At 35.2% G+C, this 19784-nt stretch overlaps 1 protein-coding gene across 1 annotated transcript in view; it reads right to left on the reverse strand.

Annotated features, from left to right (window-relative positions):
- Window positions 1-947: 947 nt before the first annotated feature.
- The window catches only part of KLF12 (KLF transcription factor 12), a 122172-nt gene continuing 103335 nt past the window's right edge, over window positions 948-19784 (reverse strand). The window contains exon 5 of the mRNA XM_089680367.1: window positions 948-19658. Within this exon, the coding sequence (XP_089536493.1) occupies window positions 19477-19658 (182 nt within the window). The 3' untranslated portion in view covers window positions 948-19476. The remainder of the gene's footprint in view (window positions 19659-19784) is intronic.

The raw sequence follows: 19784 nt of genomic DNA on the forward strand, positions 1-19784 counted from the left end.
TGAACTGAACACATGGACAGGGTACACTAGGCATTACTACAGGATCAGGCACAGTTTCCAGTGCCTGCAAAAGATTTTTCTCAAGACATGCAAGCTCTGATGATGACAAACATTGCTGCAGGGTGAGGTTACCTAGTTATTTTGTAATTCTGATTGCAGACATATTTTATTTTTCACTGTATTCATTCTCAAGTGTGAATGAGGACATGGGTGGGGTCAGAATATTATTATTATTATTCAGTATTTATATAGCGCTAAAAGGTTTGCTCAGTGCTGTACATTATATATGTCTTGATATATACAGTAATAATTTCCTTGAATCTTTATAGTAATACTGTCATTGAGATGTCCACGACAATATCACCTCACCTTGGAGTTTCCTTAAAGCAAATTACTCATTTTAGTACCACCTTTAGGCCTTGCTTTCTCAATAATACCGTACTTGTTTCTGCATTATCCAAGAAAAAAAATTGCTCCAAGTCCCACCTTCTCAATCCAAAGACCCAAGCTTCTTGTTCATCTTCATTGCAATCATCCAAGGCTCATCCAATCCTACACTTCATGCATTAGGAAACTAAAAATCTTTCACTCTGGGTGTAATTTACTGAGTCCAGGTATGCCTGCTTTCCAGTAAACAAAACTTGCAGAGAAGATATTGAGTGCACCTTGATTGAATGTTTCCTGCTTGAAGTATTTGCATTAAATAGAGAAATGTCAAGCATTAAAAAACAGTATAACCAACCTTAGATCATGACTTTTATACTTGTGAACATGCAGTGAGTCCAGAAACTACATACCCAAAGTTAATTGAATGTACAAAAAATAGATTTCAGCATGCAATATATGAACATCAGGGACACTCCCAAAACAATTCTTCAAAATCCGGCAACTATCAATAGTCTCTCTCCATTCATTCACGGATACATTAAACTCCTTTAGAGATGGTATTTTTCTATACAAAATGATTTATTGACCTTCATGCCTCCATTCAAATAATTATACAAATGCATACATTTAAAGTGTTTAAACTAGATTTCAGTTCACAGCTCAATCCATAGGAAAACTGAATACAGAAAAGCAAAGCACCAACAAAATAGATTTGAGACACTACTGAAAACAGTAACACTTGTTCATTGGAGTCTCTGAGCAGAGACTGGAATTATCATCCTCTGACAGAATTTTTATTAGGTCTCCCTTTTACAGTGTCATAGGGTAAAAATCACCATTTACAGTAAAAGAAGAAAGAAATTAGATTATATTTACAATACATACACTTTACATAAATACAGGAACAACACGTACATAATATTAATTAACTTAGAACAGAGGTATTGCCTAAATTCTACTTAGTATATTATGAAAATTGAAAACACGTGGGTTAAAATTTAGGTGATTTCCATGATGGGGTAAGTCTGTTTGTACTTGTTAAAACTATTTCAGTACAAAACAATAGCACATAATAAAAAGTGTATGCTTGCTTACTTTTGCTGGTATCATACTTCCTGCCATCCACATCCATGTTTTCAATAAGGATTGCAGTTGTGATAGATTTTTGAGGTCTGCACAAGGTACTTTTACAAGGTCATTGGTACATTGTAAAAGTTAAAATGCATATCACACAACTATGGTAAGACCTTTAATTAATTACAGAGGGCTAAGTATAATTGTGTGTAGGTGCAATACGAAAACAAAACATACTTTAAATGTCAGAAACAATGTGAAAAGACCAGTAAAGTATTATTTCTGGTTGGTTGCTATGGTTGAAGCTTTGAACCTTGTTCATGCCCTTATTATGCAAATGTAGGTTTGTGCTACTCCAAAGGAAGGGAAATATTTTATTAGCTTTATATGCCTTCATTAAAACCTTTGAGTGAATTAGTAAGTTTAGAATTCTAGAATAATTTCATACATTTTGTAACCAAGTGAACTCTTTGTATTTTAGATACTGCTTGACAAGATATTTATGTTAACTTTTGTTAACTATTCAGTGGAGCTGAAGTACAAAAAGAGTAGGAAATGTTCAATTTGTAAAGCAAAATGAGGTTCAGCCATCATGTACAATCCAACATCCTGTTTATTATTATTCATGTAAATTGTTGGGCATTTAATATGATTATTTAATATGATTATATATTCATTGTATTTACAAAGCAAAGAAAACATTACTTTGCTAAGTGATCATTCTCCACTCCTTTAGTAAATCAACCCCAGTGAAATTTATATTTAAAGGATACAGTTTATTAGGTTAACTGATCTCATGATAAACTGATCTCAGTGATGTTATGCAATATATATATACATATTAGAATTAATAAAACATCCTGGTTTGAACTTGAATTCAAAAAGAGATTATTGAAAATCCAAAAAGAAAATGTTTTAGGCCCAGTAAGAAAGAATAAGGAGGATAAGAAAAGTGTAAGAATGTTTTGAAAAGTAATTGTGTGCTATAGGTTGATGACGTTCTTCAGTTATATCATGACTGAGCTTACTTGTTTATAATAACTCAAGTTCTTAATAACCATACACCTAAGTGTTCCTTCTATAAGGATTCATCTCAATGCTGCACACTATAGGCACTATTCAATTATTTGTATTGCCTAAGAAATGAACAATGTCTAATAGGATGACCGCTCTCCATTCAGCCATGTCTCACATCTATTATATACTGTATATCCAAGCAGTGGGAAATTTTAATTATTGATCTAATATCTATAAACCTTTGTATTTTTCCCAGGTGACAGGTTCTGCAGATGTGATACACTAGGATGAAAACATCAAGGTGGCCGTTATTCAAAACTGGACAAGCCATTGAGCATAACCAACAACATTCCCATAAGCTTTTTATTAAGTAGATGCATCAGCACATACAGTATATTAGGATGTAAGAACACGTTTAAAAATTAAAATGAAAATATATACTGTATACTAAATTATTTTAGATTTCTATAATTTTTAAATATGTAATTATGAAGCACAAATATTATTTTAAAACCAATAGGTAGGCTTTAAGATTGAATATGAAATTAATTTTGCTAACTTGCCCATTTTTAAAGTTATTCTTTCTATTTTGCCACCATTTCCCGTTTCCCTTTTAAAACTAATTTTCTATTTACAAAATTTTGAACTGGAAATATAAGATATGGCTTTACAATATATGCACGTTTCATTAACCAAATGCAGTGTCAAATTTAAGTGATAGAAATGGTAAAAAAATAGACAAAATATGGAAAAAAGGCCAAATGGGTAGAAAAATCAAATATCAAGCCCCCCAATTCAAAGTGTTTTCTTTATAGGACAATTTGGAGTTAAGCCTATTTTTTTTAGGCAAGGAGGGGAGATTACTAACAACATTACTGAAATAAAGAAATAGCAGGAAGTCTTTTTAATCAGCTAAACATATACAAACATTTTGACATTAGGTTTTACAAGAAAGTTAAGTTCTGTTTATTGTTCTATCATAAACTAAAATTGTAATCCCTTGTAACGTAGATACAGCAGTTAATTTTAAGGTTTAAAACCACATAGACAATGTCTTCATATCTTCATGTATGTATTACTGCAGTTTGATCCGTGTATGATCATATAATATCAAGGCATGTATATGCCTTGGTATACAGTTTGATTTTCTGTTATTGTACCTTTTGTTGTTATGATTGCAATACAAAAATGTATTACCTAAAATTGTCTTTAGAATTAAACACTGTTTCATAAATATACTGTATGCTGTACAATAAGAGACTTTCTCTAGCCAGCCATGACACTAAAATCAGAAGCTATCAAAAGAATAATATGAGCAATGGCTTTGTGCAAAGTTCAGTAACACACAGCAACCATTCTGATTTTACTTTACGTCAGAGAAACATCAATTCTGATGTATTGCTTTGTGTTCCTGTGCTTTGTCCATTGCTCTTTCCTTCTGGAATAAACCAGCTGAATCAAGAGTGGTTTTGGGCTGTATGAGAATATATTATATATATATATATATTGTATTATATATATATATTGTATACTACTAATATATAACTGCTACTGAAATAAGTGTTTCCTGATTCTTTTACATACTGAATATTAAAATTTGTTATGCCTACATTTTATCGCGGCTCTATTAGCAAGCAGAAATGTCAAAGCATTTATCTGGACACTGGTACATTGTGCTTTAGTAAATAAACTGCCCCAGCCCCAAAACACATCAGCCTAACCACAGTATATTATGTCATTTTATTTGTATGCATTAATAAGCGTGTATTAATAAGACTTACGCAAATCTGTAGATTTGTAGAACAAACAAAAACTTTAAAAACATACATGAACTAAAATTTCTTTACCTTTTTAATAATTAATTTTGAGCCATCTGGCATGCTTATTATTTCAATTTTTTTCTTAGAATAATGGGGTTTTTTTTCAGTAAAATAGATGTAAAATACCAAAGAAATGCCAAGAATGTTTAATATTTCTAAGTCATATACACTGTGATTACTTTATGGTGGACTGTGTGTGTTTTTAATATTTCTGCCTGCATGGAAGTGCTTAAAATTTTATGTCCATGTACACCCCAGTTTCAATGTGCACTGCCAGGCTGATGGACCAATAGAAAATCGTAAATAAATGTGCTTGTGATTCAGTGAAAGAAATTTTCAGTTAAAGAAGGATTCTCCGAACTGCGGCCCTTTGCTTGCCTTTATGTGGCCCTTGGGGCACTAATACTCCCAATGATGACAACAATGAGGCACCATTCCTTCCACTGATACCAGTGGTGGGGCACTATTCCTTTGACTCACACCAACGATGAGGCATAATTCCTCCCATTAATGCAAGTAATAGAGAACCATTTCCTTTTTGACCCACTGACAACAATGGCAGAGTACTATTCCTCCCATTGATATCAAGGATAGGGAGCTATTCCTTTCACTGACACCATCAGGGCACTATTTCTTCCACAGAAAATAATGATGGAGCACTATTCCTCCCACTATTACCATTAGTAGGGTATTATTCCTCCTTTTACTGACCACAGGTGCTATGTAATTGAGACATTACTTACGCCCACTGATGCTGGGGCATTTTCTACTACCACTGACCATAGTTTGGCCCATAGTTTGAAAGATAAACCGACCCTTCATTTAGAAAGTTTGGAGACCTCTGAGTTAGAGCCTTTATTGCACGCCAAGAGCCAAGCTATATTTTCACATTTTAGACTCGTGTGACTGACAAATGCATATAGTAGACATGTAGTAGGGCAAAGAGCAGTGTGTAAAGTGCAATTACCTTCACTAACCAATCAGCAATCACATTTTATTGATTTTTCTGATCACAAGTCTTAAGTAGTACAAAGACTGAGTATAAAGCTAGCCATAATAATCTCCTAATCCAAGGTATAATACTAGCCCTGAACATGAAGTCGCCCCCAATGTCTAGCTACTATATAAACCAGCTCAAGCACAGACCTAAATCAAATGGTCTAAGCCTGTATCAACAGTCTTTGGGTTTTTGTCAATTACATCAGTTTGAGACACTTCTGAGATCATTAAGAATTCATTGAAATCCCTTGAGGCAGTTGACCTGCTTCTAATCTGCATTTAACCTGCTTCAAGCAGGTTTTGCATTCCAATATATTGCATGGAAATGCAAAACCGGCTTGAATTGAACAGAAGTCCATCCACACAGACCCTAACATTCCTTTATAGAAGGGATATAAATCATGGTGCGGTAATATATGCAATATATTGTGTGTGTGTATGATTGGCCAAAGCTTAAGAGGAAGTTTTTGTATACCAATGCATGCAGCTAACAGTTTATATATAATGTCAACTGAGCTGTCTGCTATCTTCACCTGACAAGTGCCATCCTGTACCACTAGAAACCCTCCATAGAACTTTATGTGGCATATTGCCACATAAAGTCATATGGGAGGTTTCTAGTGATGCATGATGTTATTAAGGATGTTGGCAATTTATAGCCTTATAAGAGACCCAATATTGCTCAGTCAAGTGCCACGGACAAAACTCTAAACAGTTTATTATGTATTAATTTCCAAGTGTAATAAAAATGACAGAGTCTGATCATCGAACTCCTCGTGTACTATCATGAAGTTAATTGTTCCTTTTTCTGATGTGTGATAAAATGTGCACACTATGATAACTGTACATGAAATGCTAATAAATACTAATGTACCTACTATAGTAAAGCCTTGAAAAAACAAAAGAATGTGATATGAGCATACAAAATAATTTTCTATTGGTTAATGGAGAAACCATAAAAACATATGAAGCACATGACTTAAATAGAACTGCTTTTTAGGTCACTGTGTAATATTTATTTTTTCAGGGTGTGCCTTAGTACACAAATCGACATTTCAACCCTGCATAGTTTTAAGATTAAAGTATAAGTACAAGTCATTTCTTTTTTAGAAAGAAGTTCAAGAATGCATACATCACCAGCATTCATCTCATAGAAAGGCAAAGGATATTCAAGTTGGTCTGGTAGTTAATATTTTACTGGGAAATGTCACCAGTGCATTACCAGCTAAAATTGTCCAAGTATTGTTTGTGGATAAATACTGTGAACCTTTATCTGTGGACATATACAGTGCATGGAGGATGATAAAGTTGTCACCCGTGTCATAATATTTCTTATCCCAATGACAAGAACCTATTTATAAGTTGTAAACATGATTTAAAAGAATTATTTTTAGGCTTTACGAGAGGACACAGCGATCTTTAACTGGAGAAAAAATGGACACCAATGACACCTTGTTTGACAAATGTTGAGTTTGTGTCTTTTATTTCTCTGTTCCTAGGAGACCTGGTTTGCCTGATTGTTTTGCTTTAGCCATGCATATTTCATAATTATTTGCACTCGCAGAGCAATGGGCATAAATACCGATAGATATTTAATATTGTTTAAAATATATGTAGGTAAATACATTTCACAACAGTGGGCAAGTATAAACCAAAACCCGTTATTCTGTACATTTGAGCTTTATGTTAATAATATTGTATATGACATGTATGATTTTCCCACTAATTATGGTACTTTTTATGTCCCACTTATATGTACTGTATATTTTATGTGTTGTACTGAACTGCATCAGGTTATTATTGGCCAGAAGTATGCTACACATCTAGTGGTGGTTTTTGGCCACTACAACCCTACCTGTTTCTCCCATGTTCCCCAAGTCAGTGTTAGTACTTGGCAGAGACAGGACTTAGACAACTCATTGTCTCCTTACACTTCAAAAGACTGGAAAAACATAATTTGTGTTGCAATTAGTTTAAGTAAATATGCATTGGAATCAACTGCTGTGTCTTATTGAAGGGTTTTAGCCAAAGCAAAATTTGGTACCCATAGGCAGACTGTCACCCATTGGCCTCTAATTTCTTCATAAATTCCAGTGGTCAAATCTTCCATTGGAGGTCCTGGTTTTTCCCATCCCCAATCACCATCATGCTGTTTCAATTCTTCTACTACCCTTAGAGACATAAGGAAAAGAAAAAAAAAAGAGGAAGAGATACCATATCCCTCCACAGACTACTACTGTAAAGGGCAACCCTGGGAATACACCTGGGGATATCATCTCTAAAGACCCATAGAACCTGAAAAACTAGAGGAGGATTCAAACCATCAATATTTCTCCAAAACTGAAAAAACAGTGACCTCTTTCAAAAATTGTCTGTGGTAGCATGACATATGCATTCAAATTATATAGATAAAATGGTATCTAATAGATGCATTTAGGTTTTTGTGAAAGGCACATACTACTCTTTAAAGCAAACTTGTAATGAGAGAATTATGTGTAATGCCAACAACAAACTGTCAAACATTGCTAGCACCCTGTGGTGACAATGGTTCACAGCTTCAATACTTACTAAGGTGCTGACCTGGGGAAACAGGTATGCTAGCAAGAAATTCTGACTTCAATGACTGCTAACTTACTTTAGGAGGGGCTCACTCACAGTAGCTAGGGTTGGCATGATATTTAAGAAATTATAAAATCACAAAACTTGATGGTTTGCATTTGAGAAGTTATAACATTTTTATTTTCTGTTTTTCCACCTTTTTTGCTATCCTATTTCCCCTGTACCTGCTTTGCTCACAACCAATACAGCTCTCAGACACAAATATGAAAATTTGAAACAGTAGGACTACCGACAACATTTTCTGTAAGTGTGTGTGCTAGATACTGGGGTTGATTTACTAAAACTGGAGAGTGCAACTCTGCATAGAAACCAAACAGCTTACAGTTTTTGTTAAAGCTGAATTGAAAAAGCTGAAGTTAGAGCTGATTGGCTACCATGCACAGCTGTGCTAGATTTTGCATTTCTTCAGTTTTAGTAAATTAATCCCAATATCTCTTAGTATTTCACATTGGCATAATAATTCACAGTCAGGGCACTGGGGGTTATATACATATCAGCATCATTTATCACAGTAACACTGCATTTTTAATGCAGTGAACAGCACCAAATGTCAGAAAATTCTTCTTCTGACTCTATTTGCTATAAACAGCCAAAGAGTTGCTGTTACACTACTTCCAACACACACTAGAATGCACTAGGTTCAAGCTGAAATCCAGGCAAACAGATAAATATAAATGATATAAAGTATATACATATAAGTAGCCTACAATTTGTTTTGCCTGCCAAAGGATTGGTAGATCGCTTTACCAAGTTCTGGTTTAGTTTTACCAAAAAGCACAACCAAATGGATGGCACCACTTGCAGCTCAGAAATACAGTGGTGTCTTCTTTTAACCTCCAGTCAGCTGACTGGATCACAAAAGAGCAATAGTAGACTGATGAGTTCATCCTTCTGTTCACTCTGCTCCCTCCTCCTACCTGCAGCTTCCTTGTCAACAAATTTCCATGCAGAAGACCTGACTGACTTCTAGTTTTGTCGATCCCTCTCTTAGGCAGGCCATAAGTAGAACAAATTTCTGTCCTGCAACCAAGGGTTGCAGGAAAGAAATTCATTTGATTCCCACATCAACACAACCAGTGTTGACAGGGGCATCCCTCCCACCAAGCCCTTGTGTTCTCGCAGGGAGGCAGTTAGAGGGGGGGGGGGGGCACTGGGGTTTATATACATATCAGCATCATTTATCACAGTAATCACTGGGAGAACACAGTGATTATTGCTAGCGGCTATAACAGCCGCTATATAACTGTAAAGTCCAGCAGGCTGGTTGTACCAAGGTTGATCGATCAACTTGGGTACATTCAGCCTGTCCATACATGGTTCCAATCATAGCCGGAGATTCACACCGCCTATGGCCGGCATTCGTCTGAGAGCTACTGTACTGGAAATTATAAGAGGCCGATACCAAGCCAAAATCTGGTAATGATGTATTTTTTTAAATAAAAAAACTATGCTAACGTTTAACTATGTTACTTTTACTTTTATATCAGTCTGGAGTTCAGCTTTCACTTTGAGGCTTTGATGGTAGAGGTATTAAATGATTCACTGTAAAGCTAAAGCTACAGGAGTGAATTTAATCTTTTCCATTTGAGATATTTGATCACTTGATAGGAATCCCTTTAGTAGCACAATGTTTTCAATATATAAATGCAACAAGTGTTTAAACCTCCCTGCAGAAATAAATTAAAGCTGCCTGTGTAGCTCTAGCCATAGTCTGCTATTTGTCCCCTGTGTGGTAAAACAAATTTACACCAAATAATCTAGTATCCAGAATTATTTTTGAAACAGCAAGTGGCTTCAATATACCTTTATATATATATATATATATATATATATATATAAAAATAAACTGAAGCAGATATTTATCCTGAAATCACTGCAATTGCTGTTTTGATGCCAAACATACATTTTTTTATTGTCACAAATGCTATAGAAAAACAAAATATGTGAAATCTTACAGAATGCAATAATACTGCAACTTTTAATACTACATGTTCCTAATGCAATACACAAAGGCTATTGGTGTGGCTGCTGCCATTACTCATAGGCAGCTAGAAATAATTGCTTAGCCACTTGCCACTAAGAACAGTTTCATACTGTCTGAAAGAACTAGTGTTCAATCAGAAAATAAACAAAGCAAATTTTAAATGAAAGAAGACATACAAACTATAAAATTGCTCAGTTAACTCACAAAAGTGCTTTCTGCAATATTGAAAGTGCTTCGGACAAAACCTTTTTTGCTTCATAAACAAAAGAGTCTGCCTATGCCATCATAAAACTCATTCACAACATATCACTGAATTGTTTTTCTTCATGGCAACATCACAAGGGATAATATGGATAGATCAAACAACATCAAGCGCTTGCATTATTGTAGCTAATTTACAATACTTAAAACCCTGGGATTTGTATAAAAAAAGTGCTAGCTTAAAATGTTCTATGTTGCTACTACTCAAGACTAAGTAAAGGCCTATAGAACAGTTTTGAAACAATGTCTGTTATAAATACCCACAAATATATGCATGTGTACTTGCATTTTACTAACATTTTAGTTAAATATACTAGATATCCAAACAGCAATAAAAACCCAAGACTTGGACTGGACTCCCCTTATTTTAATAATAAGGGGGTATCAGTCTAAGTCTGGGTTTTTTATTGATGTTTGTATATCTACTGTATGTAGATATATGGCTCTACCGATGACATCCCCCTAATGTTATGGGTATTTTGAAGGATTTTCCTGATAATTATGTAACAATTTAGAGAAGGGACCTGGTATAAGGATTTTTATAGGTAATCAGGTAAATATATTATCCTTTTTGTGATTAACCAACAAAACTGTACTTCTTGCAAAACCTTAAACCCACAGACTTTTTTAAAAATCTGAAGTTTCTGACAGTGAACTAATATTTATATATATATATATATATATATATATATATATATATATATATATATTACTTCCAATGTGCTTTTGACAGGGCCACTGCAAGTACTCATGGTATACCTGTTATACCGGTTAATGAATATAATTTATTTTCCCTAATGGATTATAATCGTTTTGCCTATGACATGTGTTTGATAAATAAAATATGCCTTCTGTCCTATAGATTATGAAATGGAAATGATTAATCCATATATAAAATACATATCACTGATCTTAGACTCAACAGAATTAATAATCTGTTAGTAGAATCTGATTTATAGGATTTTTATGCCCACCAAATCCTAATCAAACATATTTTATCAGCTTTGTCCTAGCCCTAAGACTAATAGCTCATCCAAACGGCTAATGCTTCTGGGACAAAAGCACCTAAAGGGCTCTTGTTACAGGCTTTTGTATAGTTTCTATTAATATATATTGCTTGGTAAATACAAGCTGAAACATAGACAAATATTTGAATCTGGGGGCCACACAAATGTATCTAATGTTTCTATCATACATCATCCTAATATTTACCTTATTTTATGACTATAATCTCATTAGGATTTGTGTTTTTCTCCACTAAGGATTGGTGGAAGAAAACTTAACAGCAAGACATATGGCATATATCGGTAGTGACCAAGCAACCATAAAAGAAGAAAGACCAAAAATCTTATACAGCTATGAATAATAATTAGGAAATTAGTAGAAGATATGATTTTATACCTGCCATTAAAAATAGGTTTATGTACTGAAAGAAACCAACATTTATGTGCTGCATTTCGCATTAAAGGGGAGTTCCAGCCATTTTTGTGTTTATTAAAAGTCAGCAGCTGCAAAAACTGTAGCTGCTGACTTTTAATAAACACAAACTTGCCTGTCCCAGAGTCCAGCGATGTTCTCACACACCTCGTCCCTTCTCTCCTCCACGGCGCCGGCATCTCAACTGTGGGCACTAAGCTGTGACAGCTTTCAGATTCATGCTGCGTCTCCTGATTGGTCCAGCAGTCTTCTGGGACCTGTGAAAGTTCCCAGGAGATTGCAGGAGGGAGGAGGGGGCCGAACTTCCGACTCACTTCACCATGGCGAACTCAGCAGGAAGTGGGAGCGGGTACCTGTCAAAACCGGGTACTCGCTCCCCCCCAAAAGGTGCCATATATGGCAGTGGAGGGGGGGAGGAGGCAAATGAACAGAGCTTCCGCTTTTGAGTAGAACTCCGCTTTAAAAAGTTGTGAATGTTCAACTATTATGAAACTAAGCCTACTTTAAATGTATTCAGGCCACAATTTATATAAAAATGTCACTGATATATATCGTGCTTCTTTACAAATTCTAATTTGACTTTGCTTGCCTCCTGTAACTCACCAAGCACTAGTTATAATTATTGCATTGCAGTGTTCTCAAAACTAATAGGACCAAACAATAAATGTACATTTTGATGAAATCCTGTTTTAACAGAATTGAAAATTCAGGCCCAAAGTTTATTAAAATGTGCATGTACTCAGGGAAATATGAAGGTTGCCATTGCGGATCTTCATCTGAAAATGCCAGTTGCCTGACAGTGTCCATCTTCACTACTTTCTGAGACAATGTTGTGGGACAAGCATCTAGATCACAAAAGTCAAGTTGAAATCAATCTAACCTGCATACTAAGGCAGGCCATAGGATTACACAATTGTATTTCCTTCCACCATGGGTGGAAGGAAAGAAAATAACTTGATTCCCCCATCAACACAGTTAAGGAATCACTCCCACAGAACTATTGTATTCTGGAAGTGGGGAGCCTTCCCTGCTGGCCGAACACAAAGATCACTGCTACTGGCAATACCCTCCGGCAGTGACTGCATGCAAAAAATCTGACAGGCTGGTTGTACTGAAGTCGATCAATGGATCCACTTCAGTACAACCAGCCTACCCATAGATGGATCAAATTTTGGCCAGTTCACTGGGGATTCACTCAATCTATGGCTGGCTTAACCCCTAGAAAATACATACATTTGATCAGCATGGAACTTGTATTAAAAGGTTAGCAATGGCAGTCTGCATACTTCCATACAACAGGTTTACATCCATTTGTATTAAGCACCTGTAATAATCAATGACAACAAAGAACTCATGTTTCTCCCTTTTGGTCTATTAAATATAATATCGGTTTAATAAATGCAAAAATATTGGTTATTCATGTAATTTAGAGCTGTTCTGTGTCTTATGCACCCTGTTTTATCTCTAGGAAAGTAATTAGCCCTCCTAGTTCTTATCTTGGGACTACAGATTGATTTGTCTCCATATAAAGCCCCGTACACACTATGAGAATATCAGACAAATGATCATCTGCTTTTTTTTGGCATGCTAGTCTCCATATTAAAAATAAAGAGGTTAAAATTCTCGCATGACAAAATAAAAATTTGGAAGTAATGTAATGTATTGTATTGTATTTTTGGTTGAAAACTATACTGACTAAATCAAAATCGTAAGATTTGGTATCGTATGAGAAAAATTTTTGTGCTTGTCCCTTCAAATAATTTTAGACAAAAACTGTGTACTAACGATCAGATTATCGTGCAATTGCTTCAAAAGTGGTATTTTTCGTACGATTTTCTGATCATGTGTACTAGGCCTTATGGAGATGGAAGAGCAGGTGGGTTTAAGTAGTTTAGCAAAAGACAGCTGGGCAGGGCTGACACCACTACCTACACAAAAATGCTGGGTGTTGTCAGCCCACAAGAGGATTGCATTTCTGACAGATCAACATGTGTTTTTTTTTTGTACTTGGAGGGCATTTAAATACAAGCTTTTACACTTGCCCCCACAAAGAGGACATGTTTGCCATCCTGACTACATCTCTAAACTGGTAAATTATTCAACAATTATGTACCCCGTAATCTGTGTGTAGGCAATCAAATGACTTCCAATGTTCCATCTTGCAGGTTTGCTATAAAAAGTTTGTCATACTTTTTGTAAAATTGTTTATTTTTTGGTTATTTGGGCATTGTTACCAATATTGAGATACAATCCACTGATATAATCGCACATGTTTGTGCTAAAATAAAGATACTAAACTTCAATGTTGATCAGCATCAACATTTATTTACAGCGGGTATGTTAATGGTTTGCAAACTGTATACATTAGTAGTCCTCTAGGGGCATGACACCCACACACTATATATCAGCTTGCAGGACAGCTTTCATTTTCCATGGGAGTTGTTCTGTGTGGGCTGGAACTCAGTCCAGACGTTCTGTTGAATGTGCTTTTTTCACAGGCACATGGGGATTCAAATCTGGATGATTTCCAAATTCAAATTGCTTTTGTTCTGAAGGGTTTTTTTTTATTATAAAATTACTAATATTTGCACTTTCTTATTTCTTTATCAAAACATTGTTTGTTGGTAAAGTCATTTATAAAATTTAAGTGGATTTTTATAAAACTATACTGTGTGCCTGAATGTATGCTTCTTACAGATATTATCCAGGAATTGCTATAATAGTGCCATGAATTTGAGGGTAAAAAAAAGGTTGCCATTTTACCTAATTTCCTGCCACGTAAGTATACCACATATACATAGATCTGTAGTAGGATAGAGAATACAAGAGCTTTCTGTGTATCTGTATCTCTTTTGAATATGGATTCCTTTGTTTATGGAACATCTGCTACTTACAGTGTTCATTAAATTAAAGGAAACATACCTGACCAATTTAAATTCAGACTTAGGCAAACAGAAAGTAATGCAAAACACAGCTCCTCAAGAAGCAAATCTGTACACATGCCCTAGATTTTGGTGCAGAACCCTTCTATGATAATATAGCACTTCTATGTATTTATCAGCACCCCAGAATTTGGCCTTTAAGCATCCACAGAAGCAATAAATGCAGATTATGGCAGGCGAGCGAATTGTAGGCATCCATTTAATTATTCTTGGGATTGATCCAGGATCAATCTCATATTCAGTATACATTTTCTTTCACTGTGATTTTTGGGAACTGTTTTTTACCCTCCATTTTAATGCAAAGTAGGTAACAGTGCCATAGGCTGCCCTTTGCAATCGGAATTCTCAATAATATGAATGCAACACTGCAAATTTAATATACAACTTTTAGTTTTATACAAATATACAACCTGCAATAAAATAAACAGTATAAAGTCCTCTTACAATTCACACGTGTGCCTTAAAATATTTCTTATAGTTTGATTTAGAATCAATGAGCTTTTATTTTACTCCGTATTACTCTGATAGAGAAGGTGGATATAGCTTTGATGGTTTATGCAGAACCTTTTTTTAAGGTTAGAAGGGGAGTGGTTAAAATTTCTGCAGTATTTCAGTGCTGTCTCTGTCCTGGTTGGAGTGGTTTCTTCATATTTTCTTCCCCATTGACATTTTAAGCAAAAGCAATAAAATCACAGAGTCTAACCCTTCGCCACTATATTAAAATAATGACTAGAGTTCCAATTTAAGATGGAAACCTACCTGTGCAAATCTAATGATGTTGTTTACAAAGGATGCAAATTTGGAAACCTAGTTTAAGCTTTAAAAAAAAAGGTAAAACAGTAAATCTTTGCAAAGGTGTGCAAAGCAATGATGCCATTCTGCAAATGAACTATGTGAATGCATGTTTCCTCTTCCTTAGCAATAAAAAGGATAAGAGTATTTGCACAAAAATCCTTGCAAAGGATATGCAGTACCTATGTAACATGTGGTAAACACTATATTTATTGAATGACTATTTTCATAAACCCAATCATCTTAAATTCAAAATGCAATTTAAGTGCTTGCAAGTAAACATTTTCATTGGGAGGCACTCTAAAGTCGAGCATCTCTCAACAAACTGTAATTCAAATTAGAATATGCAAAGTTCTCACATAAACCAGCTTAGTGAATCTATGGCTACTGCAAAAAACAAAACCTGACTTGTTCTTTGCAGTAGGCGTAGGTTCACTAAACTGGCCTTGTGCATATTGGAATTTTTGATCTTTCACAAATTTTTGCTGGCCATACACAATACTCACAATAGGTGTACCACTGCATAATTTGCCCCATCTAGCAAGTCTTGCCATTCGCCTAGTCAGTATGTTAGGTTACCAACTGCTGTCACCATATTTAGTAGGTCGCATAGCCAGTCTTTTCTAAATACTGATACTGGTAAAGATGTCTTCCACATGTGGTTTGCTAGATTCTGTTGCCTAGGGCTGATAGTGGAGAATAGGACAGCAAATCCAATAATGGATTTTCTGCTGTCTTGTTGAATGCATAACAGATTAATTGAGATGCACATTTTTTTCTGGTCACCTACTTTGGTTTCAACAGTTCCAAAAGGAAATCCATTACAACATAGAAATATTGTACTCTACGCAATGGAGTTGATTTACTAAAGGAATAACGACTGTTCATGTTGCAGAGTGACTGTTCACTGAGCTTAGTAAATAGGGCAGAGCTTAGTTTGAGATATTTATCTGCAAAAAAAAGAAATCTGTTTTTTTCTTTACTTTTTTATTTTTTTTACTTGTGCATGATATAGGCACTGTAAGTGAACACAGCTTCCCCTTATTCACTAAGCACAGTCAATGTTCAATTTGCTGATAGGTTTCTACTCCTAAAGTCAATCAACCCCTATGTATTTGATATGTCACTCCCATTTTACCAGAAACACACTGCACACAGCCTTCATTCCATTGATGTGACTCTAAAAGCAGTTTAATGGTTTGGCCACGCACATTAAAATTCTATTTTACAAACACCTTTAAATTTACCGTCAGCTATTCAGTGTGGGAGCCTACCGGACTGGATTTAAATTAAATAGATAATTAAGTAGGCTTTTGTGCTGCATAGTTGTTTGTAAAGTTAAAAGAGATTGTACAATTAAACTGCAATGTGTATGCCAGCTTTCCGCTCAGCAAAATGATAACTCCTAAATATCCGAAGTTTGAAATTTTATATTAAGGTTCTCTATTATGTATTTGGACAAAAGCTGTTGTACACACCTATTTGTCCTCATTTTGTGCTTCCCAATATTGCCTTTTACATTATTACTTTTTAGCTGTTGGGACCTATAATTGATATTACTCTGGGGCACTATACAAAACACACAATCTCAGTTCAGAAACATATTCACTTTACACAAGCAACATAATACTTACCCCAAACAGATAGTAAGACAATAAAACAAGTACCTTATACAATACTAGAAAGTCAAACATGTACAATAATCTCTGAATGGAAAGCTAACATTTGTAATGATTAAAAGGTTCTTCATTATTTCAAGGAGTTTTAGGGTGATCTAATAAAATATGCTTCTGGTGGATGAGGCAGCCACCTTTGCCTAGGCAGATATGATCCCTGCATCCTTATTGCGATGCATGCAGGTTACAACAGAAATAACAGATCTCTATAAATTATGAAAAATTTGCTTGAATCTGGGACGATCCGTAGTTTCAGTGAGCCTTTATGAGCCCCTTCGTACATTACATGACATTTAGACCTACTTATGTGTACTATGTCACGAGGATAGAGTAAGTACAGCTCTATGCAGGTTGAAGTAACTGCATCCACTTCAAGCCAAGGATATAGGACATACATAGTAAAGCTTAAAGATAACCTTAACTGCCAACTTGTCCCATTGCTAAGTATTCAATAACACATGCTGATCATCTGTGCCAGTGCAATATTAAAATATTCATACTGCTTGAAAACAAATCAAACAGAATCATTGTGCTGAGTGTTGTATAATACAACTATTAAGGTAATGCCAAGCAAGGAGTTTCATGTTTTGATACTCGGGTTCTCTGGTAATATTACAAAATAGTTATTAATATGTTACATTTTCAAGCATTTTAATTAACACTGGTATTGTTCATATTCTATGTATGAATTAATGTGCTTAAATTGTATATTGCTTGAATTTTGTACAAAAACAAAACTAGTGCAGAAACTGATAGCAACAAAGAGTTTAAAGGCAGTAAAAAAAAAAAAAAAAAATCAGTCAATGGAGGGACTACTGCCATAGCAGTCCAGCCATTCATTGCTAAGCCTGGGGAAAATTACATTTGTGTGGAACTTCCCCAACTACTACTGCCTATATGCCTCTTGCATGAGCCCAGTCAGACAGTACCTGTACTGTTGTGAAGCTGATAGCTCTGACTGTTGCTCATCTATGCATAACAGAAATATATACTGTATGTACTTCAGCTATTCATAATTTAGCAGAAGGCCATGCCATCAGTGTGCTTGGTGTTACAAGCAGTTCTTGACCAGATGTATGGAGTATTGTGTCTTACCCTTCAGCCCAATTCTGCTTCAGGTGGCCAGAAAGGGAAAAAAAATTAATCACAGGGCAGAATAACTCCAGGTTCTACTCTGGGCCACTGTACATTGCTTCACAGTATAAACCTTGTGAATGTTCCTTATGCATAAATGGGAAACTAGAGATATGTGTAATTATTTTAAAATTTGCTAAATTTCATATAGTTTGTATTCAGAAAAACAGGCTTGGAAAGGGTATGTTCTCAAAACATAAGTATTCACATTATTTAGCAAAGGTATTACTATGTATTTGTTCTTTGTTATCTTTTACCTTGTGCAGCCTTTACACTTGACACATTGTAGGGTTTTGAAATATAATATAGGATACTTTGACAAAGGCCTCCTGTGACGTGGTAAAAAATGCAGTTTAAACACTTGATCTATAGTAAAACCATATAATACAGTCATTATTGCTCTTTAGCAGCAAGAAGTGCAACCGTTCCAGTTTGTGCTATCTGATTGCCCTGTAATCCCTAAGCAGGAGCCCAAAAAATCCATTACTGACCACTAAGTAAATAATACTTTGAAGAGTATTACATAAGGGATTGGAAAAAGAATACTGAGAGCCTGTACAATAGTTTTGGATTTGTGATCCACAAAAAATGGGAAAATATAAGAAGGCTTTAGGCAAGGCCAAGTCAATTCACAAACACAAACAGTACTTCACTTAATATACCGGCCTATATATTATCACAAACAACAAAGAAATTAAAAATAAAAATTTAGAATACTCAAAGAAGGAGTATGATATTTGTAAGCCTGCTCCACTTGATGGAAATTATAAGCAATTTCATGACCACTGTGGTTATTGCAAGAATCCCAGGTTCTGTTCATGAACAGTTTGTGATGTCAGTTTTTTGAATATATGTACCTGTAGTTACTCGTACACAAATGTATTATTTTCATTATTTCACTGTTACTTTAAAAAATTCCCAGCAGAAAAGAAAATTGGAATTGGTCAATCAATCAGTCAACTTTTTCCAAGATTTTCAAAACAATCTATGATACAATATCTTTGCAAAATTAGAATCAACTTCTGCAAAAAATCAGTCCCAGTGGGAGAGAGATATACAATAGGACCTACTTAAAATGATTCTGGTTGAGGCCAATAAAAAGTGCCTTCATTCTTCATGTGAAAGTCTTCAGATCCGAGGTATGGACATGGACTGGATAACCTAAGTTTTACCTTAATTCTTCAGTGACTCAAGAAGCTTCTCAATGAATTCCTTCACTTTGGATCTCATGTACATTTCTTGCTTACTTAACACTGTGGGTGGGGTTCAGACCTGCTGAACACATGTAGTAGAAAAGTAGCCAGCTTTTCTAAATGCTTTGATGGACGGTAAACTCAAACCAGCATGTGCCTCCGACGGTGTAACGCTAAATGGTCTGAGCGGGAAAAGCTGCGGTCACAGTCTGCACATTTAAATGGCTTCACTCCTGTATGTTTGCGATAATGCCGTGTTAGTTCATCAGAGCGTGCAAACTTCCAGGTGCATCCTTCCCAAGTACACATGTATGGTTTCTCTCCTTTGCAAAGAGAAAAAAGGCAAAATTAATTATTTGCATTTGAAACAGATGCTAATACAGATCATCAAAATAATGTACAACACATTTTAATATAGCAATTATATAAATGTCCCTATGTTGCTAAAT

This window comes from Staurois parvus, unplaced genomic scaffold (assembly GCF_062004578.1).
Source record: "Staurois parvus isolate SC_StPar_1 unplaced genomic scaffold, SC_StPar_1.0 ptg000243l, whole genome shotgun sequence".
NCBI classification, from domain to species: Eukaryota; Metazoa; Chordata; class Amphibia; order Anura; family Ranidae; genus Staurois; species Staurois parvus.